The following is a 26,660-nucleotide window of genomic DNA, read 5'->3' as shown; positions in this document are numbered from 1 at the left end:
CATGCACCAATTAATATTTCCAAAAAGGGGACTCTTTCATTGAAAAAAATAGGATGGGACGGACTTCTTTCCAAAGAGAGATATTCTATATCAGGGTTCAGGGTGTGTAACAATTGCTGTGACTTTCTATTGTTATGTAATTCCCAATGTAACCAGTCTACCATGTTTTGCAACACTGATATGGAGAGCACTGTTATAACTCAGTCTTGTGTTTTTTTGCTTTGCTGATTTTACTGAAAAAAAACGAAGTTCAGATGTCAGGGCGAATATTGTGACATTGCCAGATAGAAATACTGAATGGCCACACAGAGCTGAAATGAAACAAGGGTCTTCTTGGTATGTTCCAGTAAATAGAGATCCAAGTAAGAAAACTACAACTCGGTAAAGACCTTTGGTGGCTTTGGTCAACCAAGCTACGATATCACAGTAATAGTTGGTTTGTCTCAAAACTGCGAGGATAGTAAGTGCTAAATGTAAGCCAACGCAGACCCCAGGTTGGGAACCAATGCACTAGACAAATAAATGAGTTGTGCTGCAAACAAAATCGTTATTATATCTATCATGTTAAAATAGTATTAATATTCATCATCGATCTCTGGCCGGCCTTGAGCTGCACATTTTTATTGGGTGCCAGCAATGACATTATCAGCGTCCAGTGATGCTGGGAGTAGTGTCCGATCTTTTTTTTTTTTTTTTTTTAGAAAATGTTGTTGTGTGAATGAGCTCACTATGTACTCCTCCCTAGAACTCCCTCAGTAGGAAGTTATGAATGAGTTTGTGATTTCAGACAAGGCCTTTGTTTCTTTGCAGCCGTGGTTCCTTGTTAAGAAGACATGACAAGTTCTCTAGAAACTGAATTATCAAAGCTTGAAAAAAAAAAAAGAAGTAATTCAAGGTGTTTTCTGAGCACTGGTATAGCGCTGTACTCAAGAGGGGCTTATTTAGTTGTAAAAAGAGTTGGGACTTCATGTCAACGATAGAAAAACTTTGACTAGTCTATTTTAATACTGAGGGTGTACCGCATATAGATTGTGTGGCAGTGCTCACACTTTAAAAGCCAAACCTAAAAAAATAAAAAATAAATAAAAAACAGCTTGTGGCTGACTTTCCTCCATGTTTTCAGACCAGTGACTCAGCTAGAAGAGTTTGGTCCCTGGGAAATGCAGCAAGAACTGGTCTTATATTGGTACCACTTCTCCCACGGAGTCCTTGCTGCTGTTAGTAATTGACTATTCTATATTTTTCTGTTACTCCCTGAGAACTTATGTCCTATAGTCCGAAAGATCTGAAGTCTTTTTAGTCAGCTTTAACTTGCAAATATTTATGTTGGAATTTACTAAATATAAAATATATAGCAGAGTTGTCATCCGGCATACTTGTATGCTCTCGCTGTAGCTCCTTCCCATTCATTCAGCAGCTCCATTCCCCCCTGTGCTAACTACATTACTCTTAATAATCCTCTCACCAGATGACATTTCCTCTTTGGATTGAAAGCTGATGTGATTATAGTGGAGATGTTTTAAAAGGAATATTATAGCTCCTGCTAACAGAAACCATGAAGAGCTATATTTCATTCAAACAAGTCAACAGAAGAAGCTGAGAGGTCTGTCTGTATGAAGGCGACTAAGGGTTCATTTAGTGCAGAACGCCACAAAGTTGATATAAAAACTACCAAGTCGCACCAATAGCATGTAGAGGATAAACTTTTTCTGGGTACATTGGGATAAGTGGGCATTTGTGTTTTTTGTAAAAGAGAACTCTCACTACCTTAACCTGCTTAAATTCAATACACAAGGATGAAATCAGTTGGTCAGTTGGTTTGATTCATCATGTTGACAGACATGGAAATGCTTCCAGCAGGACACTCAGGACAGGACAGAGGATCCACAGTCAGAACAGATAGATTTAAAACAATGTGTAGAATCCACACTCCAAGCTTGCCGTAAAACAGAAAAGAGCATACCGCAAAAATAATTCAGATTTATAAAAGCACGCTAAAAACACCTGCATGTAATGTTGTTTTATAAATCATGATTTATTTGGAGATGTGCTCACGCGTATCAGCATCATTTTTCTTTTTTAAACAAAAAGGCCCGCAGAAAGTGCATCTTGTTAGAGCAATGTTAGAGCCATTGAAAAATATTGACAAAACTACAAGAGGGGCAATGGTACTGAGAGGAAAAAGAGGGTGTACAAGGAATGCATCAACAGATAAGATTTATCTTCACTTCTTTTAGTTTATTTTCTTGCTTTTGTACTTGATGTAATAGGAAAAAATCTCCAGCAGCTGAAGGGTGTGAGAGCCGACAGAACGCGCTGACTGAGCTCATGTGTTATCAGCAATATTGTTTCCAGTCCATCATCTGGGAGCGGAATATGATGAAGCCACATTAGCATGTTGCAGCGCTCTACGGCAAGCAGCACGGGTCATGTTCCCCGTGGCTCTGATGACAGGAACGTAGCGTCTTTAACCTTTATCAAACACACGGCTCTGAACATAGTGGCGTGTGTTTGTGTTGTTAGGGCCGCGGTACGTGTTGCTACAAATCCCAGAGCCCAGAGGCGTGCTGCTAAACTGATGCCTCTATATGCTGCACTGTTTCAGAGCGATGAGGGCTGCTGGGAGGAGGCACAAGAGCGGGGTCAGTCGGGCCTGCTCCTGGAAGTACATTTTAATGATTTGATTATGATTGATTGCTGATATGATTTCATGACTCACTATTGGCCTGGAGCTCATTTATTACAGTTGTCCATCATCTGACTGCGCTCCCTACTGACGGCAAAAGCTGAGCAGGGTGCTCACTCTCTCTCTCTCTCTCTCTCTCTCTCTCTCTCTCTCTCTCTCTCTCTCTGTGGCCAAATAAAGGTACTATGTTACAAAAGTTTATTACCTACATACCATAGTAATTTCTGCCTGGGGTTGCTCTTTCAAAAACAATAAGAAGATGTAGTTTTATGATATCATCAAGAGTTGGATTCGGTGGACTTTTTGGTTTCATTGCCAAAAAAATCTTATATTGGACAATTAATGTATTGGAGTTTAACTTGTGGTATCTTTTTTACTCTAATAAAATAGCCAAAACTAATCAAAACAGTTTGCAGACTTTCTTACCCAAGAGCATCTCAATCAAATGCATTAGCTTGAAAAAAAACCCAAAACGGATTGCTATGGGTTTTAAATTTGTTAGAAACAGTTGGATAGTGTAAGTATAAAGCCTAGATCATAGGACTAGACTTTGTTTGAATACTTTGGAAATGTATGGCTATTAAACCTTCGGGACAAAAAGACTGAAAGGTTTTCCTGTATGATTAAATGGAAAGGTTTTTGGTGAGAACGAAAAGAGAAAAGTGAAACATTGAAAATAAAAAGGAGTCCTATTTTGAATGAGCTCAGTTCACGTGTTCTGGTTTTCCCTCAGGCTGTGACCTTCTCTGACACACTGCATTTTACTGCTTCCATGGCAATGTCAGTATTTCTCTCCCCAAGTAAATATTAAATATAGTCTTGAGAGCGTGTGGAGCTCATGGTGGTGAAGCAATTCTGTTGTCATGCTGTTGTGAAAAAAAACAAGGACACTGTTTTCTCTTGGTTGGCCAGTTTATGATTACTGCTGTATGTCATTTCAGTATTTCTGTTTCAAGCTATGTGTCTTACGATGTCACAAGTTCATTTAGAAGACACTTTTGTACAAATCGATGTACAGCTGAGAGTAAGTGCAACACAAGCAAGGATGTAGAGAGGAGGAAACAATAAGTGCCAACAAACAGCTTGAAGGTAGAGTGGACACAAGGTGCTGACAGGCTGTGCACAGAGCCAATGCAAAGGGTGTGTAGGATTCTTTTTTTAACCTTCAACATCAACAGCCTCATCATTAAAATCATCCCCATGATATTGTAATCAACAACAAAATGTATTCACATTTAAATAGCTTCAGCTTGATTCGTTTGTTTCCTATAGGAATGTCCTAACTGCTTGCAAGCTGAGAAGCGTGACGCGCTGCTGTTTTAACCCCGACGCCCCCGTTTCCATTTTTCTCTCTGTTGCTCATATTGACGGACGAGGAACGAGGGGGCTACCTTTTCTCCCTCAGCAGAGCTTGTTGTACAAAGTGATAACGGTCCATTAATAATGTCCACATCCTTGATTGAAATGTTGAGCTTTGACTTGTATCAACACCCGAGGAAAACTTTGTTCCACTCACCTCAAACCGTTTACTGACGAGCCTCATGCTGTGATTTGAGTCAAAAGTTCCTCAATACAAAGCCACACACATCTGTTTGTCCGCCTTTAATGCAAAATCACTAGATGGCATACTGTTTGCGAGGGGAAAACTGAAATTCACACAGCAAATAATTAAATATTGAACGTATGCAGCGTGGACAGCGAGCCCAACATCCACTCGATTGCTGTTAGGACAGGTGAACACATGTTTCTAGGTTTTGTATGCAGAAAATAGTCAAAGTGTGTCCTCTTGTATTCCAGCTGCTGTTTGTTTGTCCGTTTCTACCAGAAAGCTTTTTTAATGTGTTTTGGTTTGGAAGAACAAGGCCAGTGTGGTTAAGCTGAGCCCCCAGGACTATGGGGCTATGTTGAGGAAAGTGGCCTATGTTAAAACAACAAGTTGACTTTTGGTTTGACACAATATTCTAACTCTTGTCTCTCTTCAGTAGGTCCTGTGTTTTTTACCATTTCCATAAAATTAAACTTCAACCCTACACTGCATTAGCTTTTTTACACTAAATCTAACTTAAATTCATTTTGGGTTTTGTGATAGATGTCTGCTGGTTGTTTGTTTTTTCTTTTTCCTTTTGTATTTATTTGTTTGGTCTGGATCCAGAAGTCTCTTTTGTGGAGGTGTTCTGTGAGGCCCCATTCAGAGCTGCTGTAGTCCTTTGTGCTGATGAACACTACAATGAATTAAAGTGTTTGGACGTCTTTTAAGTCCTCAAATTCATTGACTAATATTTACCTGATGCAACATCAAAGCAGCTATTTGCTTTTTCTTTTTTTTTAATGCTGAGCCCTTTTTCAGGCTGAATGGCCATCTAAGAAGCTGGGCTTGATGACCAGCCTGTTGAGGCAGATTCATCATAGACTTTGGGCTTTTGATTCATGAGCTCGATTCATCAAGTCATTTGTTGAATATCTTAAAAATGCATCTTTTCTAGTATATTTTTTTACTCAACATGTTCACACTTACACATTGTCTTCCTCCCCCTGTCTCCCATCAGTTGTCTCCATCTGTACGGGGGTCTGTCTGTGCAGTGCTAGAGGTTGTGTGGTGGCTACGGTATGCTTTGTAGATTTTTGCTGCAGTGCAGCAGGCAGCATTGTGCTGCTGCTGCCTCTGTCTTTCTCCTGCTCTCTCTCTCTCTCTCTCTCCCCCCCCCCCCCCCCTCTCTCTCTCTCTCTGTGTGTTTGCATTCATTTTTTGTTTACATTGTTTGTGATTAGTGGAACTCTTCCAAACAGTTTGAATATATAAAAGAGAAAGCCCCCAAAAGCTTCGGTCTCATTCATCACACCGGGCATGCCCAACACTTGGGTGCCTTTATTTCATGTTCAGGGACTTAAACAGCTTTGTCAACATTTCCTATGATAACCTTTTGGGAGCTCTTATTTAAGTACTTGTTTTCACCTCTTGCACATCCCTGTCTTGGAGTTCAATTCCCACAGTTTTAGACCAGTCCTCCCCCTGTGGCTGTTTTTCCTTTAGACAGAGAAAAAGCGAGTGAGAGAGAGGGAGAGAGGGAGGGATGATGGGGAGAGCAGTGACTAAGTAACCTGTTTGTGGTGGTGAGTGCTGGGCTCTCCGTGCAGAAAGGCCAGTTGTTTGCAGTTATACACACAAGGCTAGAGACAGAGGAGCACTCAGGTACAGTGTGTCACCGAGCAGACAGACACAGCACCAGGGGACAGAATGGGAGCTGAAACACTTCTGTGCAAACAACATGTAGCTAAACTCACCGGCACACAATATCTTTCTGAAACCTTTTTGTTTGGGGACTTAGTGCACTGCCCTCCTTGCCTTCCCTTGTCATAGAGTTATTATTTCACCAACAGCATTTAGCCATGACGTGACAGCACTTGACATTTCTGCTATAGCTAATGTCCTGCCAGCTGAGGAAGTGTCACTGTTATCTTTTAGGATATGGTTATCTGCATGCCTGGCTGGGATATGGTGGCGGGGTCGTTCACAAGTGGGTGTCAGGCGAAGGTGTGTGTGCGCGTGTGTGTTTTTTAACGTGTGAGAAGGTAGCCATGCTCGTGTGATTGGGTTAAAAGGTTGTGTCAAGCTCTGCTGGACATCATGAAGGGCAGCTGTGCAAAGGATATGTTTATTCCAAGTTCTATTAAATGTATCGTCACAGTTCATTAAGATAAATCAAGTCTGATTCAGGGTCGGCCCTTTGCAGCCAGGTCTATGGAGGTGACATCTTTCGCTAAGATTGTGGAGCGGCATGTACGTAAGGCACTAAAGGCTGAAGGAGAGCATGGTGAGTGCAGCGGAGGGATTGGCAACCGACCGGTTTAGAGTATTTAAGGAATTTCTTGCTACAATTTAAGGTTGGAGATATTGTAAAGTGACCCACACATTGGCATTCATGTTGCATCCCAATGTCCTGCTTTTGAAATTGTTCCTCAGTTGAAAAAATAGGTGGTGAACTTTGGCACCTCCTTTAAATCCTCGGATTAATGGAAAAACGGGAGGTTCTCAATAACCTAGTCAAATGATTGATTTTTTTAAACCGTAACCGTGTTTTCCTTTTTTTTTCTCTAAATTTTCCCGCTTTAAAACACTGTTAAAACTCATACAATACTCCAAATGTTATTTACCTCAGCTGCCTCCTTCAATTTTGTCACGTTCCCAGTCATCCAGCCTTTTGTGATAAACGGCTAAACGACGTCGCCTTCAATAATTGACATCACAATTATTAGTCTGTAATTCGACTAGTCCTAAAAAGTTTTTAGCCGGAATGTTGGGGGTTCGATCCCCAGCTCCTTCAGCAACGTTTCCGATGTGTCCTTGGGCAAGACACTTAACCCCAAATTGCTCCAGCTGCTTCGTCAGCGGAGTGTAAATGTGTATGAATGGGATTAGTTAATGCTGATGCACACTTTACAGAGCAAGCTCTTCCATCAGTGCGTGAATGTGTGTAAACGGGTGTGACATACGTTGTAAAAGCGCTTGGAGTAGTCAGATGACTAGAGAAGCTCTAGTCCAATCTCACACCTTTATTGATTGTAATTAATTCATTAATGCTGACAGGCATATCATTTTATATGTTGGCTCACAATGCCGTTGTTGGGGCTGTAGCCATAGACTGGCTGTAGCCTTGGGCTCTACTGCCTGGATGTAAACAAGCACAGTGAACAGAAGATAGCATCTTGTAGGAGATGCGCTTCTGGCAGTATTTTTTTTTTTATCAAATAAAGTGTAAACAAAGTTCTTTGTAGGCTGTGTCTGGTCAATGACTAGAAAATGACTTTCGATGACATCCCTAGTGTTTCTTTCATGCCTCTTTCCTTTTTTCCCTGCCTTTTTACTCTCTTCCCTTTTCCCAGTGTCAGTGATCAGTCCAAGACTGACTAGACTTTTTCTGTGGATTGATAAGATTTGAGTTAGTCCTCTGGAGTTCTTGACAATCTATTTATCATAGCAGTGGTCTGATATACAGAAATAACTTGCCGTGGAATGACTTAATGGACCAATAAGAATTGAGTATTCAGTCCAGCTGTGTTATTAAATAGTGGACAGGTTTTGCATGTTATTTTTTTGTGAAACAAATCCCTTAATTGATTTACAATGTGACTTTGATTGACACATAGTCTTTGATATATATTTAAGAAAGCCCCCGCTGATGTGAAGTCAACATAAGCAGGAAAACTCTTATCAATGCAGTCTGCTTCCACACTAATGAAACTAATCACTGCATTGCAGATGATCAAACCTGAAGGTCACACTTTGAAGTGTGCGTGCGTGTGTGTGCGTGTGAGAAAGAGTATGTTTGCATGTCTATGTGTATATGTGGTTCACTCTCCCAATTATTTTCTGTGCAGCTGCATGCCAGCGAGGCTGAGGTAACTTCATTATGTATGCAATGCTTCTGGAGTTTATTTCGTATTATTTGTCCTGCATAAAATATGAACCCTTTTTGAGGCCGAGCGAAGAAGCCGTGATGCTCGGCTGTGTATCTCCGACTTCTCTCCTCTCCTCTTTTAGTCTGCGCTCGGGCCTCAGCAGCTTACCCAACGTGTCGTGTTTGAATTTCTCTTTGATAACGGCTGAGAAAGTAGTCACTTTGATGGACCTGCTGTTATAGCAACAGAGTCACGATCCACGGGCTCCAAGGCCAAACATCATGGCTGTGTTTTGTGATGCTCTCAATAGAATCATCTCCCTTTTTCTTTTCTCACTGCAAGAAGAGTTATGTAACAGAGCAACTCAAAGCCAATGTTGGAACACTTAACGCCAAAGTATCAACAAATAAAAACTGCTCTGGATTCAAAACAGACAGTCACCAGATGTGATGTGAAGACGGGTGAATGTGTCTGCTGCTTGTAGACAAGTGGGAAGTTTGTCACCTGAATTTTGCCAACTCTTTTCCATCAGTGGACTGTAGCATTGTTACTCATCTTCTGAACCCTAGCTTTGTTTAAAAATGACAACGATCACTCAAGCCATCTGTCTTGCAGCCCCTCAAGAGTTAAAGTAGAAAATCATTCTTTTAATTTCATGTTTTGTGGTCCTGTCGTATAAACGTCAATATCTAGCCCTGTGATGACAAAATAAATGTTTTCTAGGGTTATTAATGATATTGTACACAGTTTGTATTTGCCTGGAAAACACACAAATGACTTCTCCTGCAGTTGAATACATATTATGTGTAAAGAAGATGCCAGGGACAATATGGATCTGCTGCAGCAAAAATGCAGGAGAGGGAAGGTGAACAGTATCGGATAAATACCGCTGCTAACTTCAGTTACTTCATTTGCCAAATTTGTAGATAAAACTTGGGTAGCTTGATGGTCTGATTTCTGATTTATTTATTTTTTTGTCAGGGTCAGAAAAGGCCAACCGATGCCTGTTTTGAAGCACTTTTAAGCGCTGGTTGGTCCAGGCAAGGGTAGAGTACGAGTATGGACTGGGAGCTATAGGGAGGCATTTGATTGGGTCTTTCAATCCGGACCTCAAAACAGTGAGCGGTCGGAGTTTTTCACAGGATTACAGCAGCGAGCGATAACAACTCTTTTCTGACCTTTTCCAGAGCACATAGTTAATTGACTGCTGTCAGGGTGTAAAGACCGCTTTAACGAATATACCAAATAGTATGTGCTCAATAGAATTACCAACCCTACATTTAAATAAGCCAATGTTTGTATCGTTCTTTCCTCCCAGCGGTATCAGTACAGTACCACCATCGTGATCCAACCAATCAAATACATAATTACACATGCAGACATGAAAACATCCTCCCCAAGTTCGCAGAAGTAAAGGAAGATAATAAACACCTCATAAACAGAATGATCCAACTTTTCTAGCACTTTTGGCTGTAGTTGATATATTTACCAATTTTCTGTTCCACTGACTTTGTGTGTCCTGCTGCTGGAACATTTACGGTGTAACAGGAAAACAGAGAAAAAAAAACAAATCGAAACTGTCTTCACCCTTAAGTATCTCTCTTTTTACACGCGCTGTAATTGAAACTTTGTGGTTTTCTTCAAGATCTTTAAAGTACAGAGGGGAAATAGAATATAAGATTACAGAGCTGACCTAATTACCTGAACCCCCCCCCCCCCCCAGCTATTCATCTTTGTGATATAACACCCTCACACTTTTCAAAGAGATCAATAGGGAAGCAACCGTTAAAGCACTCTCCATGAGTACTATAATATTCTACGCTGGATTTAATGATTTGTAAGATACAGTTACCTTATGTTAAATATTTCATTCATTGAATTATGTATGATCCACTCACAGCGGACAAATTGATAATTACATCGACTTTAAGTGAACTTTCAGTTTAAATGTATATATGCCTGAGTCCTCATGGTGTATATAAAGGGAAAGAGAGGGGGGCGAGTTAGTGACAGGTGCTTAGAATTCCCAGTAGAGTCGAAGGAAGCAGCTTTTTTTTTTCGATGCAGTTGTGAGAGGACAGGTGTAGAGTGGCTGCAAATTGACTTGAAGAAGAGTCTTTAGTTGACAATCAATCTAAAAAAAAAAAAAAAAGGGTCGGAGTATCTTGGCAGCTTTCTGGGGTCACTGCCCTGCTGGTGGTGTAAAAAAAGTTATCTTAACTTAAACCTGTGATGTAGGGATCTCCTTTTTATGCTGATCAAATCCTTCTAAAAAACTGTGGTTGTTGTGCTTTAGCTTATTGTTTCGATGTGCTGTTGAAGTTAGGTTAGCGCTGAAGTCCGTGTGGTTAAAACTTCAGAGTCGGTTGTCTCTCATCTGAAAGATTGGCAGTTCGATCCTGCAGTCTACATTTCTTGCAGTCTTGGGCGAAACACTGAACCCCAAGTTGCAACTGAAGGCAGAGCCAGTGTACCCCATGTCAATGTCCAATCATTGTTTCCGAAATGGCAAGTCTTCAATTTTCAATTTGTATTAAATACCATACTGTGAACTTTCTATTGTGATATTGTCATATGAGATTTTGATGTCATTCCATCTCTATTAATTAGCATGTATTTTGCAAACAATAGTCCTGCTTTCTATGCAAATTAGCGTCACTGCAAAAAAGTCAAATTCCTAAAACTAAGTGCTGATGGTTAATGTTTCCAAAGTGCAGTCAAACGTCATCTCCCGCCCAGACTTCACAGTTACAGCAGAAGTGACGGGGCCAAAGCAAGTTTACGCCAGGTGTGTTCGGTATCTGATACGGTAAAGAATAAAGAATAATATAAAACCAAGTGTGTTCTTGGCGCTCACAGGCCATTCATTTTGGAACACTGATAAGTACATTCAGATGCATGACGAAGGCAAATTGCTCTTAAGGGTGTGATTGCACCGTTTTGTCTTTAGATCTCTTCTTCAAACTGGACCTCCAGACTGAACAGATAGTGATGGCATGTGATGCATAATCCATTCTTTATACACATCTGAGTGTATTCTTTGGCTTGATTGTGATTTGTTCGTGTTCTTCTGGTACATTTTATTGGCAACTTGTTTCCTCTAATCAACTCCTGTGATTGATGGATTGCTGCAGTTGTCTAGAGCAAATGTTAACACACACAGAGACACTACAAATGAAATTAACAATCTAATTGAATCTCTTTAATGTTCATTTGTGAGCTTTTTTGTGTGTGTTACTGACTCGTATTTAAATCATACCCTGAGATGATTCTTTACCCTTTTCGAAGCAGAAGTCTAATCCTCCGTGGCCTTCACGGAGGGCTCCTTATCTCCCCCTTATCTGTTTGTGGTGCACTTTATTTCCTTTTCCTCCTCCTCTGCTGTATCACTTTTCCCTGCAAGGGCAACACTGGCTCCCCTAGATCTGTTCCAAAATGACCTGTCAGTTAAATCTGATCCCTTTTAGACTGAGCAAGACTGGTCTTTTGCATGCCAAAGTCTTGTTGATCAGGGCCAAACGTCCTCCGGTTGCCCTCCAACTCACCACGGCAGCAAGAAAAGGTCTCCTAATATCTCCACAGTAACTCTAGAATCTGTTGACACTGACAAAGAAGGTTGCGACAGCAGAGGGGTGCAGGTATTTCTCTCTAACCAGATCAGCAGTCTTTTTGAGCAGTGAGAATAGAGTTGGAATAGGGATGTGCGACAATCATGGATCAATGCGGGAAAGAGCGAAAAAACCGGAACTGAGCCTCCTAATAGAATCAGCATTGACAGGGAAACCCAGTAACTGCCACTGTTAAACCTCCTGATCAGAAAGGGAGAGCGATGTTTTATTCCTGACAGACAGACTTCTGAAAAGAATAAGAATATGGAATCAAAACATGTTGAATAGCTTAAGTGTTATACTCTCGAAATGACTCAGAAAAACACAGGTGAAATACGTTTGTCAGATAAACTTTCAGGCAACTAACTGCTTTGCCACCATCAATAATTTAGCTCATTTGTTGCTGCAGTTTTTCTGTTATTTTTCTTGACCTTTCTTAGTCCATGACTACAATTGCTGACGCACAATATCAAGCAGTGACTATTTGCAATGAGGACTCAGAACATAGACTGTATAAAATATGGATGTAGGCTCAGTGACATCACCCACTAGTTACTGAAGTGTAGTTTTGAAGCCCAAAGATGGCAGTCCCCATATTGGAAATACTGTCTCAACCCCAACCTTCATTCGACCTATAACAAGCAAAGAGGCAGAGCTAAGGCGGGTCTTTGGTCCCTTGGCAAAAAGCTACGGACGCGCCTGTTATAAAAAAAGGCAGAAAAAGGTAAAAGAAAGTGGACAATGGACAGATTGGGTTTTCTGTATCTTCTGCTTTGACTTTATTTTTCAACCAAGGAGGTTGCAGCATGAATTTGCTGAAACTGAAAATAGTATTAGAGGTTAAAGGGTAATGGAAACCTTTACTGTTGGATGACGTGCAGGCTAGGCTATTTGTCATCCAGACAAATGACCCAACAACCTTTTAAGCCCGAGGTACTTCAACAGCTTTGTCAAATGAATTAATGGACGCCTTCATTAATCCCCATCTGTCATCTTCTGGATATATATATATCATTACTGGTTGTATAAAACTGTTTACACTGTTTGAGCTATTTAATTTATCTATCAGCTTTAGCTTACCAAAACAACAGTGTAACGTCTGCAACTGTTTTATACAACTTTTGGCTTAACCATTAGTTTTAGCTTACTTATCTTAATAAAAATCCATCTGCAAGTTTATTATTTCACGTCTTTATCCAGACCCTAACATAGAGTGATGCACACACAGTGTTTGTTGTACACACAACCACATGAGTCCTGTCTAAATCCAGTTGTCAGCTTAACTGATTCGCACAGGTCCTTATTTGATTACCCCGTTGATGTTAGATGTTGGCGGAAATGTTGATGGTGTGGAAAGGTAAGAGTAACTGACAAGGACACTCAGTGAAGCACCAAGGTCCCTATGTCATATACGCCCCGCAGCACGCCACTCCTGGGTGCTTAGCTCTTCAGAAAACCGCCTTCTCAGACTCTCTTTATTAATATGTGTTTGGAGCGGGTCTTATTAGAAGTGAGAGGAGGATAAAAATAGATTGAGAAGCAGACCACTGAACACCGCTATATATAGCATGTGTTTATTAAGAAGAAAGTGGGTGACAGGACACCTGAGGGTTAATGGTATTGTCATGAAACTACAACATAAGCAAAAATGAAAGCCATCAAGGCAGTGAGGCAGCAGATGGGCATGCCAGTTAAAAAGTGCTAATCTTTTAGAGTTTATGATGCGGGTGTGTGATGTATTATATGAACTCCAAAACAGAAACTGTAAACAAAAATGCTAAGATAATGTAATTCTTAATGTATAGGTGATTTCACAGGTATATTACGACACTTCCCTTTGTCATAAATATCAATAAAGTCCTTGAGTCTTCGCTTCGTTGACAAATTGAAGCTGTCTTGTTGTTTAATTCAGTGGCACAATACAATGCACACGTGACCCGGTAAATGTGAACATGACTGATATATGTTGCATGGATTTATGGAAGTCGCAGGCTTGCCGTTTTATCCACATTATGTCATGATGAGCAAAGCATCATGGTCTTTTTTTTTTTTTTTTATGGCTCAGTATATCACACAGAAGATAGAGGGCCATATGTCCAGGCCCATTGTTATCGCCCTGTAGTACAACGTGATGTATAGTGCACAACCACAATATGGCCATTTGATATGAGGCACCTTGTAAGGCCATTGCTCTGAGCCTCGCCACATAGAAATAGCTTCAGGCTTTCCTGAAGGGAACATGATGGGAAGATTTGTGTTATTGTTGCTGCTCTTCATCTCCTTGAATGGTGTATGGGAAACTGATGTCGAAGGTAATTTTCATTGTGAAATGACACAAGACAGATAATAATCATTGACTGTGTATTGGAAGTGGACATAGCTATCATGATGTCACTTATTGGTTTGTGGCCTGCCATATGGAGGCAGTGAGTTCAGCCTTTTGGCTGTTATTATTCTGGAGTCACAAATGACTATATTAGGTTGCAGGTGTGCGGCTCCAGGAGAGCAGGGGTTGGGGAAGGCAACCTAGGTACAAGTATACCACAACCTTGTTCACATCCATGCCAGTGTTCCCCCTACCATTATATTGTTTTTTTTATTTTTAAAACATTTATTTTTGGGCTTTTTGGGCCTTTTATTGTAGAGATAGGATGGTGTATAGAGTCGGAAATCAGGGAAAGAAGTCATTTAAGGATACCTTTCCGATAGAAAAGTGTTTGTGTTGTCGTGTCGCCGTGTCGGCATGTCGGCTTGTCCCCCCCCCCCCCCCCCCCAATGCTGTAACCTAGGGGAAACACTGCATGCTAATTACATAACCAAAGTTGTTTTTTTATTATACCAAAATAGGCTAAGAGAACTTGTGAACTGTGGCAAACTCACCACTGGCGATGCCAAGAATAAAGCTATTGCCCACACATCAGTCCACACCCCTCAGTACACTTAACTTTCTGGCTTAATTTAAACTGATGATATAAGAATGAAATCTCTGTACAGTTGTTATGAATGGGTTAAGTGGCAATAATGGCTGTTGATTATGTCTGCTTTAAAATTTGGCATTTAAACATGGGAGTCTATAGGGATTGACTCACTTTTGAAGCCAGTCTCAAGTGGCCATTTGAGGAACTGCAGTTTTCATCACTGGCTTTTTCTTTATGCCTTAAGGTTGGCACTTACGGCATTTTAAAAATAAAAATAGAACCTTTTATTCCACACAAAAAACACCAGCCATGCCAGCATGTGTCTTATGATTTTCAGAGTCACAGCGGTGCTTTTAGCTTAATGCTAACGTCAACATGCTATCATGCTCTAAATGAAAATGCACAGAAATATGCACATACAGACAAAAACAGGACTGACAATGGGTGATTTTTCTTCTGCACTGAGGTAGGCTGACAGGAATTTAACATTTAAGACCTGACAGTTGTAAAGTTACTTTCTCTAAGCTCTTGCGAATCCTTTTAGAAAACAAGGTCATAGGTCCCAGGAGCTAAGAAAGCAAGTTGGATGCATAAAGATTTTAAAACCACACGTGAACTTGTGTTAAGCACCGAGTGATTACTGCCACTTCGCTCTGGATGTTGTTTGGACTTAAATGGCTTTCTGTGCGGAGGCCTCGGTTAAGGCTGAGAAAAGCATTACCTATTCAGCGCTGCATAATGTTAACAAAAAAAAAAACAATACAGTGAAATATTCATAATGCCGTTGTCATGGCTCAGGAAATTGTAATTTATTTATTGATGCAATGCATGTGATGGAACCACGGAGTGCTTCTGTGTGGTTAAATAAAAACATGCGGAATCTGCAAACTTTTTATCATGTAATGGAGCTTTTTTACCCACCCGGCCTGGCCTTGTTTTACAACCCTTTATTCTCCTTACTGCAGCCAGGCCACAGCTTAGAGGCTGCTGCTAGCTTGTTTTGTGCTATCAGTTGTTTAAAACTCTTTTTTTTTTTTCTTTCTTTTGTAGTCAGCCTTTTAGGAGAGATGACCTCTGTAGCTTATATCTGAACAGCATGCCCAGACTTGGGAGGGAGGGAGTCCCACCTGTTCTCACACACAGACACCAGCAGTGAGCACAGGCTTTGATAATCTGATGATTGTACTTTTCTTTCTTCTCCTCTCGCTGTTCCTCTTTGAACATTATTTATTTCCTGTATTTTGCTATTTCTAAGCTGCAGTCAAATCCCTGCACGCTTGTATCTCAATGAATGAATTCACCGCCGCTGTCACAGCAAAAGGCTAGCTACAGGTACAGCAGGTGTTGTGTGTGTGTGTGTGTGTGTGAGACAGAGAATAGAAGAAATGCTGACTAGCAGGAAGTAAAATTGTTTAGGTGTTGCACAGAAACCTGGGAAATGTGTGTGTGTTTAAACTGCTTGTGCATGCATCACTGTGTGTATGTTTGATCCTGTGTGCGTTTTCCCTCTAAACGGCCCGTGTTCACCTGGGATTCATTCAACACCTAGACGCCTTTTGTGAAGTGTCCGACCTATAAAAGAACATAAAACCTCTCCCACGACAAATTACTCACACTAGCAAACATGTGCATGCATGCACAACATCCCATTGGTTAGCTTCTCACTTCTAATTGGAGCACCATCGTTTCCAACCTGGAGGCGAGTCTAGACTTGTTTGTACTTAGGATGTAATAGGAGGTGTTATGAAGCCCGGGTCAATCATTATGTGTGTACAGTTTACGCATGCATGTATCTTCTGTAGCTTATGTATGACTCAGATACAAATCTAAATTTATAACAGTATTTTTATCCGTATATTCTTTGCCCTCTCTTCCCACATCTGCTGTCTTTGAGTCTGCCTTGAGTTTGTCTTTGTCGACGTTTTATCTGTATTCCATGAGGAGCTGCTGTCCACGGCGAGCACCACTTTTTTGAGCGTTCAAACGTACAGCGATCTTTGTAATGCATCTCACTTCAAATTTGTTAAAAAGTGAATTAGTGTGTTTGTATGTGCTTCAGGCTGCTACTGGTACAGTTGAATACAGTGCAGCAGCTGTTGCCTGCACTCTGTCCTGTTAAATTTATAATGTTTTAACCCCCCCCCCTCCTCCTTTTAGAACATGGAGCAGGAAGCACTTCTGCTGCCTGTTGTGGGTACGGACGCATGGCAGATAAGGCTCTTACGTAACATTAAGGCAGTGATGGGCCCTCCTTTAAACTAGAATGTGTGCATGATGTGTTTTGTGGTGTTCCAGTTAAATCATTATTATATAACATATTGTTTCACAAATGTTGCTTTATGGATGCTTGGTTGGTTCAGAGAGATATTCCATTGCTCCCAGGCCGTATTCACTGATGGTGCATTTTCATGCCATTTAGATGCTGCTTTTGCAACAAGTTTAGCATCCCTTTGAAGTTTCTTCTAAGGTGGATGGGATTAGTCATCTTTAAATATTCAACCTAACTTTACTCCCTTTTCTTTCAGCAGCTGCAAATGTAAGTCCACTAGCTAGGGATGTTTTACGCGGTTAGTTGAATTACTTGTCTGTTTAACTCATTAATGTTGGCCCCAAATGCCGGTTAAATGTTGTGTTTAAGCTGTAATGCAGACACTGGCCACTAGCCGTGTTGTGAGCTATGGAGTAACAGGCGTGCTCTCCCTGCTCTACTTCCTGGATGTAAACCAGCACAGTCGACAAGTAGCATCGCATAGGAGCAGCAAAGCATATAACCATTTGACCAGAGCAATGAGTAACCACATTCAGCACAGGCGTGTCGACATTAACCTGCAAGGAGGATAGAAGGCCAGTGGGGTTAGCACTTCTGACATTAGTCACAGTTGTTTAGCCCCTGAGTGTTACAATCAGAAAGTGCCACAGATTTCAGGGCCATTTTGAATTAAAAACACACGAGGATTCATGATGGCAGCCCGAGCTGGGAGATGTCTTTTTTTGTTGGCCCTTTATGCCTCTGTTTAGAGATACAACAGTGTATCAAGTCAGAAATCAGGGAGAGTGTCAGAGTAGGGAACTGAATGCGAGAAAGGAGCCACAGGTCGTACCCGAACCCGGTCCACCTTCCTGCAGGACCACAGGACAGAGACACAATAAGGTCTTCAATTTTCTTAAAGGCGTCTTGTCTGCAGCCTAATGTCTTGGCCGGCTAAATAAGGTTCATTTGTTCCTCAGAGTCTTTGTTTTTTTAAAAAAAAAAGATAGGAGTCAGTGTGTCTCACTCATCCAGCTTGAGCATCATGCACAAAATTAGATTACTATTACTAATAAATTCTATTACTGTGGTGATAGAGGCAGTGAACTCTCGCTGCTCGCTGAGTGCTTACAGTGATTACAGAGGCATATAATGAGATGTGCATAGCAGGAGAGCTGAAAGTGACTCCTATCAATGCACAGGCGCCTGTTAACACGCATGAGAAACATGTAAACTCAGTTCACTCAGATGTGATTTACTGTTTAAAGTTTTTTTAATTATATAGTAGTAAGAAGATGTTGTGCATGTTGTGACTTCTGATTTATTTGATATTTTTGGCTAACTACAACTCAGAAATGATTGTGCCATTATTTCAACATTGCTTCTTTTTCTGACACTTTTCAGCCGTTGAAATTTTTTAGTGTACACGTTATTTTTTTTTCTCTGAGCACATCCTGTTATTTATTTCCTCTTTAATAATTTTCTTCAATTATAGCCAATTGTTGTTTGATGGCTGGTTTGTCTCGAATTCAAATCAACTTGCTTTACACCACAAGAGCATAAAAATGGTGAGCAGTTTTTTGAGTGTGTGTTTTAAGACGTAAGCATTTCATTTTTTTTTTTTTTTTTTTTACCACTAATGGTCTCTATGGCAGCCATAAAGTTTTTTTTTTTTGTGACGCAGAAACTTTCAGTTTTCCCAGGCTAACCTGCAAACAGGCATTAGTCCAGTCTGCTGACTTTTGACCGTGACTCTTGTAAACCAGCATGTTGTGGATTCTGGGGTATGTCCAGTATGTTTTTAGGATCCTGCTACCGGCTCTGTTGGGTGTTCACTTCACAATTTTAAAGTCAAATATGTCTAGTTCACTGTTCCCATTGTGGATTAGCTGGGTCTAGCTGTGTTTAAGCTAAGTGCCCTGCACCAGTCAAATAGTATTTCAGGGGGCACAAGAAGTACGTGCTAGCAAAGGTGGAGCCCTCGCTCAGCAGGGAGGGACGTTTGTTTGTGCTGCCGCTGCATGTGCATGTTTCAGAGACCAAGAGAGAGCGGACAAATTGTTTTTCCTTTAAAGTTTTTGCCTGCATGTCCTGGGTGTGTATACACTTTATGTAACTTGAGTGTATGTGTGTGTGCATTCTGCCCGCTTGTTCGCTCTTGTCCTACATCAAAGTGTAGTAGCCATGCAGTTAGTCTGAGGGGGCACGTTTCAGCTCAGTATTTATGTGAGTGCGTGCTCTGTGAGTTATAGTAGTGGGCCTCCTCTGCCTTCAGATACAAATGGCATCCTTCCAGACGAGAGCACTGTCGATCTGATGAATCTGTTTCAGTGCAGATTCTCCCCACAGCAAAGCCACTACACCACAGTCTAATGGAGCATATTGCCTTAATCCCCCATGTCTTTCTCTGCTTCTTTTCTCCATGCCTGTGCTTGTATTTGAACTGAAATAATATAAAGCATGTTGCACACCAAAACAATCAAAAAGTATAAGAAAAAGTTGTTGTGGTTTGATATAAATAAATAGGACAGTGGATAGAGTCAAAAATCAAGGAGAGAGAGAGAGTGGGGAATGACTGAGGAGCCACAGGTCAGACTCCGGGAACCACGACTACAATCAAAAATCTTTAATTGTCTGATTATTTTAAATTTTCACATTAACTTAGACATTTTTTTTTTTTTTTTAACAGCACCACTAACCTACCCTTTAATTCAGCAGCTCCATCATGATGATTCCAGTGTTGCAAACACACATCTAAATGCAAACTTTGGAATATATTTTCACAGTTGGTGTTATATGACTTAATGGCTTATATGAACAGAAACAATGTAAACACATATCTCTTTGAATGAACATTTCCTATGTCAATGATTTAAATATGAAGAATCAGCCATTCTCAATCCCAAGCCCAAATACAGATGCATCACCAAGTCCTCTGTGTCTCCAACAGACGCACAATGTACCATTTGAATGTCTGAATAAAACACACCAGGCTCTCAAACTGCTCCATCTGTTTACATTTTTGATAAAAATGGCAACTTCTGTTATTAGAAAGACAGTAAAGTTCACTTTAAGGTGTTGGTCAGTTGTGATGGATGTGTCAAACAATGCAGGTTCATCCAGGAGCCAAGTCCTGTTTAAAACAAAAGAACAAAGGTCAACCTAGAGTCATCAATCTAACTCACTCTATATATTTTTTTTTTAAATTAAACATCACTAAGAAGTTTTTGTGCTTACTGTAAACTTAACATACCAAGCTGTTTAAATTCAACCATGTGGTTTGAATGAAGAAAGCAGATGCTATAGCTCATGTATCTTTGTGAGACACAAACATGGTGTGACACAGTGTTGGTGTTTAAGGACCTGTAAGTAAAACTTGGTGGTAAAAAGAAACCCCATAACCTCCCCTTTAATTTAATTCAGCGGGTTATAACAGGTCGTAGAGGTACTGGTGAATCCGTTGCACTACCATGTATAAGTTATACGTCCCTTTCTTTCCCTCCAACACCTCTTCCCCTGTAGCCCCCCCCCCCCCATCTCCCCCTCTCTCTCTTTGGTGCATATGGAAACTCCAAGAATAGCCCTGTCACCTGATGGGCCTGATAATACTGTATTGATGCCAGCCCTGCTCTGCCCCTGCGCTACCCTGCTGCTGCAAAGTGAGCGAGTCAGGGACTGTGTGTGTGTGTGTGTGTGTGTGTGTGTGTGTGTGTGTGTGTGTGTGTGTGTGTGTGTGTGTGTGTGTGTGTGTGTGTGTGTGTGTGTGTGTGTGTGTGTGTGTGGGTGTGTGTGTGTGTGTGTGTGTGTGTGTGTGTGTGTGTGTGTGTGTGTGTGTGTGTGTGTGTGTGTGTGTGTCTCTCTCTAACCGGGAAGTAGAGGATCAGTGGGTTGTTGACATCCAGAGTCCTGTTCTGCAGGAGCTTAAGTCACCCAGGGGGGGGACACTATGGTGCTGATTAGTGCAGCACGAGGACACACAACTGTACCCCCCCCGTCTGTCTGTCTGTCTGTCTGTCTGTCTGTCTCTCATTTTCTCACCCTCTCCGCGTCTGTGTCTGTCTTTTTCACCCTCTTTCGTCTCAACCTCTACTCCTCTCTACCTACCTGCCTCTCTCTTCTGCTCCCCATCTTTCCAATCTCTCTCTCTCTCTCTCTCTCTCTCTTTAGTCATGCCTCACTATACCAAAAAAAACCAAAACCGCTTTCCACTCCTCTTTCTTCTCTCTGAGTCACACGTCAATATCTTTGTGTACACTTAACCTTTCCACGTTTTTCCTGTGCCTCTTGCCTCCCTCTCGCTGATCACACACTGGATCTTCTGTGATGACACATGTGGTTTATTCAGCAGAAAACACTGTGTACTCTGCTCCGCGTGCTGTTCTATTATTCTATCAGGGAGAAAGGAAGGGAGGAGGATGGAGATGCAGAGGCAGGGATAGACAGTTTGTATTCTTTTCAATGATTATCTCGGCCTCAAAATTTCAGAAAGACGGTATTTGAGTCGAAGTTAATCTCAAGCTCCCCTGGAAGGAAAGGAGTCATACCTGAGTTAATGCAATAAGTCCTGTGCTGGTTCTTTCTCGCAAAAAGGCATGATCTTATTTTTAGTAGGACATGTGCAGTTGAAGCAGAGTTTAATCCAAAATAAGAAATCCACTTTTGATGGTGACAAAGGTGATAGTGACTGAAACGGAGATGTTGACGTGAATAGAAGAAAAGAAAACCATAAATGAATCATAAAATGACCTTACTATATCATCAGACATTAAGGAAACACGCTTTGCAGCAACCAGTATGTCCTCCTCCTGAAGTTTAGGTTGCGGTCCAAAATGGTTTGATTTTGTTTTGATCTGAGAAGGTAGGCAGTTTTAAGAACACCCCCCAAGGCCATTTTGGACACCCCTCGGTTTTCCATGCGAACTGAAAACCAACAGGTTAAGGAAGCAGGCAGGTATAGATATAGTCAGATATAACTGATTCTACCTGACCTAATTTTCTAATAAGCTCCACGAGCAGAAACGTGGTAAAACTAGGATAAATATTTGGAGATTCTTTTAAGAAATTGAGAGAGGTTAGAACGCAGAAAGGCTTCAAGACTGATGTTCTCGTAACTCAAGTTGCTGCTATACTTTCCATCCACAGAGCACTTTGGGGGATGCAACAGTGGGATTTGTAGTTTTTAGTTTCTGACTTACAGAGCTGGCTAAACACTGAAGCTTCTATGTCCATGACATGGCAACCTGCATGCACATTAACTTAGGGGTGATAGGGCGGGGGGAGACAGCTTCCTGCAATGTTTTGAATTTGGACTGCAAGTTACATATTGCTCCTTTAAATTTAAATTTGAATTGACAATCCATCTGTGGGTTTACATTTAACTTCATGTTAAATGGGCTCAAGCCAGCGCCCCTGAGAATGTGGAGCAACAGACATAACAGAGCAAGCCCTGCTTGGGAGTACTTCTTCCATCCACCGGCGTGTCTAGCACACATTAAGTAAACTTGCTGCGAGTAAAACACCATTTTGACAATAAGAAGAAACAACAGTTTGTGTACGGTAAACAAGTCTGTCGTTTTGAGTGAGTTTACTGTTGCAGCAGCAGAGATCCGTGCAGCAGCCACCGCCTGAGTTTCACCCCGCGGAACAAACTTGTCATGTGTGTTATTCCTCACGATTCCAAGTGAAGTGAGTGTTGTCCAATTATGACATAGTGCAGTTAGTGTGTGTCACTCTCCCTAATGATAAGTGACTGGACACAGAGGATAGGCCTTGTCGTACAGTCCACATGCTTTATTCATAGCCACTGTACAAGGAAACTGCATCGGGCTGGACAAGCACGTTTCTGTCTCCATCTGAGGGAAGAAGGTTCAGTTTGGGGAAAGGGAGTCAGCCCATTTCCTTCACCCTTTATAATGTATGTGATGTTTTTTAATAGACAGTATTTTATTACACACATTTTCGTCCTCTTGTAAATGTGAATACTGACAAGACTTGAGGTAATTATGCAACACAGTAACAACATTGGTCCATGATTTGGACCAGTGCAAGACGCCCTTAGCTATTGGTTTAGGCTTCCCATGGAAAAGTAAACTAAAGTTGAACTTCACCGAAATTGTGACAGAGAAACAGTGTGATGTTACATTACTAGAGAAAGCAGCCCAATTAGTGTGTTGGAAGGTTTGAAGTCCTGTGAGAAAATTGCCTACTACAACATGGGAATTAAAACCATGATTAAAAGCATCTAATTTCAATGTTGATAGAGCAGTGGTCTGCTGCGATAACAGCCTCCGCCCTTCTGGAAAGCCTTCAACACAACTTCAGGGGGTTCAGCCCAGGGCACCATATAGGCCTGTTCCATACTAAACATACTCATGTAGTCTCTCTTTAAACAGGATCAACTGTCTGATGTGGGGACGTTTCCAATGAGTTCACTACAAACTTTGAAGTGGGACTCTCAATGGGAACTATCCAAAAAAACTATGAAAAACAGCCAAGCTTCAAAGTACACACATTAAAAGTCGTAGTTAAATAGAGCCATTGTTGTTGATGTTGATTGTGCAGAGCTGGGGAACACCTCTGTGGGTTTCAATGCTCTATTGTGATGCATTCTTTCTTTCAAGCAAAATGAGCAGGTGTCTCCTATCAGATATGTTCCTCCTGAATAAAGAAAATACGAGGATTCCCTTTGATATTTGAACAAAGGCAGGAGCAAACAAGCTGAGATTATCAGACCGAGGTGTTGCCACCCTTTTAATATGTGAAACATTTCAGAGGCTTTTTCCTTTTCCTAGAAAGAAGCTGTGATAAAACCACATCAGACTTTTTTTTTCTTACATGAGTGGTAATGGGTAGTTACAATGAACAGAACGGGGCTCTATTGTCACAGGACGGAGGGCCAACTCCTGTGAAGAGGTCCTCCCCTCAGACCGGTCTCTTTCATGAGCTCTATTAGTCTCATGTAATATTTGTCCTGTGTTTGCTTAACAACCAGCAAGCCGCTCTAGATGAAAAGCAATTTTGCCGCCCCGATGTTGCAACACAGCATACAAATAAAGGGAAAAAAAGACGTAAACCGCAATATGCAAAACAGAAAGCCCAAGTAGTCCCATGCAATTTAAGTGTGCTTACATTTTCAGCATTATTATAGTATCCAGGAGTCAACATGCACAGATTTTGTATCTCCAAATACAGATAATGCTTATTAAACCATAGGCCAATACATTATATCTTCAATAGAACTTGTCGATCATCTAGTTTGCCTACATTGACGCATCAGCCCTGCTTACAACTAAACATATCTCTGTCTTTTTCTTGTTGTTCCCATGGTATTTTTTGATCATTTAACCAGTTACTCTGGTCTTTCAAATTTACCTTCCTTTTAACCCTTCGTGACATAGCCTCACTTGTACGAGTATGATGCATCTTTGTCATCTTTGTCACCTTTGTCATACCTCCGAGCCCGTAAATGTCATGTTCACTGAATTGCTTCTTTGCTGTGTTAAGTCATTAGTCCTCTGAGCCTGCACACTCACTCTTGCTGTCTATGTGGATCACTTTCATAAATTGCTCGGCATCTTTTGTTTCCTGCAAACTGAAAAACTGTACAAATGTATGCATGAATGGACAGTGCTGTGGACATTTTTTTCCCCATTATGAGAAGTGGATATAGACTCTGCTTTCAAAAGTGAAGTCAATGTGGAAGTGTTTAAAACTGCATTCTCTATTACGTAATGGCCAGAAGAGGGCAACTCCATTGCTTGTATAAAAAAAAGTAAATGTATTAAACTAGGGAAAAAGAAAAAAACGTCCTACTTTTTACTTGATTTTTGTATGTTCTCAGTAATGGTCTCTTAACTTTGTCGTAGTCAATACACCTTGGTGTTAATTGTTGATTGAAAAGATCCCATCCAACACAAACAAGGCCAAGAGGTCAAATTAAGTGGCTAGAATTGGCTGAGTAGAAGTCTAGTAGACATCCAACATTTAAAGTGACCCTCGCCTAATAAAAAAAACAATTAACCTTAAACAGACGAGTTTTATTAAAATGTATCCCATGTACAGTTGTCATGATAGAAAATTGCTACGCATATTAAGCTTGTCAGGACGGACATAAAATCCAAGTGTGTGTGTTTCAAAAAACCCAACAGGAAGTCCACAAATTAAAGTTCATTTTCACAATAATGTCCCAAAATCGCCGATTTCAGCCTTCCTATTTGAACGAACTTGTTTGTGGGCACCCATCCGATCAGCGCGAACTCAGTGTCAGTGTGTTCTAGACAGGCTCAACATATTTCGTTGTGCTCTGCACGTTATTTCGTCAAAAGGCATGGCCATGGCGTGCGTTTGAACTTTTTTGTGCGTTTTGAACTTTTTTGTGCGTTTTGGCAACTTGCCAAAAAAGTTAATGCGAGCTATAAAGAACAAATGTTGTTTGTACCATGCTGTAAACGTCTACTTTAAAAGTGCTTATAACTGAGCCTAAGGACTTTTGGAGCCATCTCAGAATGGACACTCGAAGAACTGCTTCTTTTTTTTTTGCAGTAAAGCATTAGCTTATTTTTCAAGACAGGAAGTTGTTGCTTGATAGAGATGTGTCATTGTGTATTTACCCTTTCGTCCATATATGGCCATCTCTTCTTTTTCCCAAAACAGGTGGTGACAGATAAAATGCTAAGACTTCAAAAAGAGAGAGTACAAACCAGTGGATGACATCACAGTGCTAAGTCTTACGGTCTGTGGTTATAGATCTGTGTACACAGTAGGCCAGATATATTTGACCGAACATGGGGTGTCTTAAATGTGGAGAAGAAGCATATGTAGATGTTTAACATAGGGATCACTTTAGTTGACTCACAGCTCAAAATCTCAAATTGCCTTGTTTGTAAGGGATTATTTCACAGATGACTACCAGGTGCCATTTTCCAATCCAATGAGTCAGTCCTCATCATGTTCCAGGAGGTGAGAAGCTTTCCCAGGGTTACAGACACAACAGTGGCAATCACCTCTTCTAAATACCTCATTCGTTGACAGAAAGCGGCGCCCCTGAATGTCTCCGACAGACTGTGACTTCACAGTGGATGATTCACTGACGCTGCTTACCAGTGGCTGCTTTTTTCACTGTGTGATCAGGAAGGAGCCTGTCTATCATGCAAAAGCAGTAAATTAACCATTTACCTGCTCTGCCTTCATCATGGCCAGCAGAGAGCAGATGGTGTTGTCAGAGGATTTTGTAGAAGTGATATATTTTTAATGTGCTGTAAGTGCTGAGGCTGAGAGGAGGTACTGTACATAAACGCTTGAGCTGCCGCTGGTTTGACAGGTCAGCTCTGGTCCTCCTGACGTTGTGATATACCCAGAGGAGGTAACGGTGCCATAATAACAACACATATACACAATGCAACTGATGTAAACAGCTAAGGGTTTGTTGCATTTCTCTGAATGCATGTTAGTGCCCTCAGTTGACACCAATCCATCGCAGACATACGGTAGCATATTCTTTTTTTGAGGCATGACAAGAAACAGAATACCCTTTCACTTGGTTGACGGCCTGCCAGAACAACCCCCCACCCCACCGGATTGTTGATGGACGGCTTGCCTCCCCCCACCCCCTTGCTCCCTATCCCTCTTCCTGCATCTTATCCCATCTCTCCCCCTATCCCCTTCCAAGCCCGGCGCAGTCTAGGCCTGTTTCATCATGAGCCGGGGATCCAGCCAAAGATTTCTGCCTTTTAATAAGGCAGTTTTTTCTTACCACTGTAACTTTTGCTGCTTTGCTAAAGTGCTCATGATGGATAGGCCGGGTC

The 26,660-nt window shown here is 41.2% G+C and overlaps 1 protein-coding gene across 2 annotated transcripts in view; it reads left to right on the top strand.

The window, feature by feature from the left end:
• fgf14 (fibroblast growth factor 14) overlaps positions 1 to 26,660 on the top strand; it is a 117,821-nt gene that overhangs the window by 12,139 nt on the left and 79,022 nt on the right. The window contains exon 1 of one of the 2 annotated variants that reach the window (XM_065962104.1): positions 6,374 to 6,498. The exons of the other annotated variant lie outside the window; for it this stretch is intronic. Within the exon in view, the coding sequence (XP_065818176.1) occupies positions 6,426 to 6,498 (73 nt within the window). The 5' untranslated portion in view covers positions 6,374 to 6,425. Of the gene's footprint in view, positions 1 to 6,373; positions 6,499 to 26,660 lie in introns of those variants that run through there. 2 annotated transcript variants of the gene reach the window in all.

Source organism: Labrus bergylta, chromosome 13, assembly GCF_963930695.1.
Source record: "Labrus bergylta chromosome 13, fLabBer1.1, whole genome shotgun sequence".
Taxonomy (NCBI): Eukaryota; Metazoa; Chordata; class Actinopteri; order Labriformes; family Labridae; genus Labrus; species Labrus bergylta.
The sequence above is the reverse complement of the archived record's forward strand: the minus strand, read 5'-3'. Positions and strand labels throughout refer to the sequence as shown.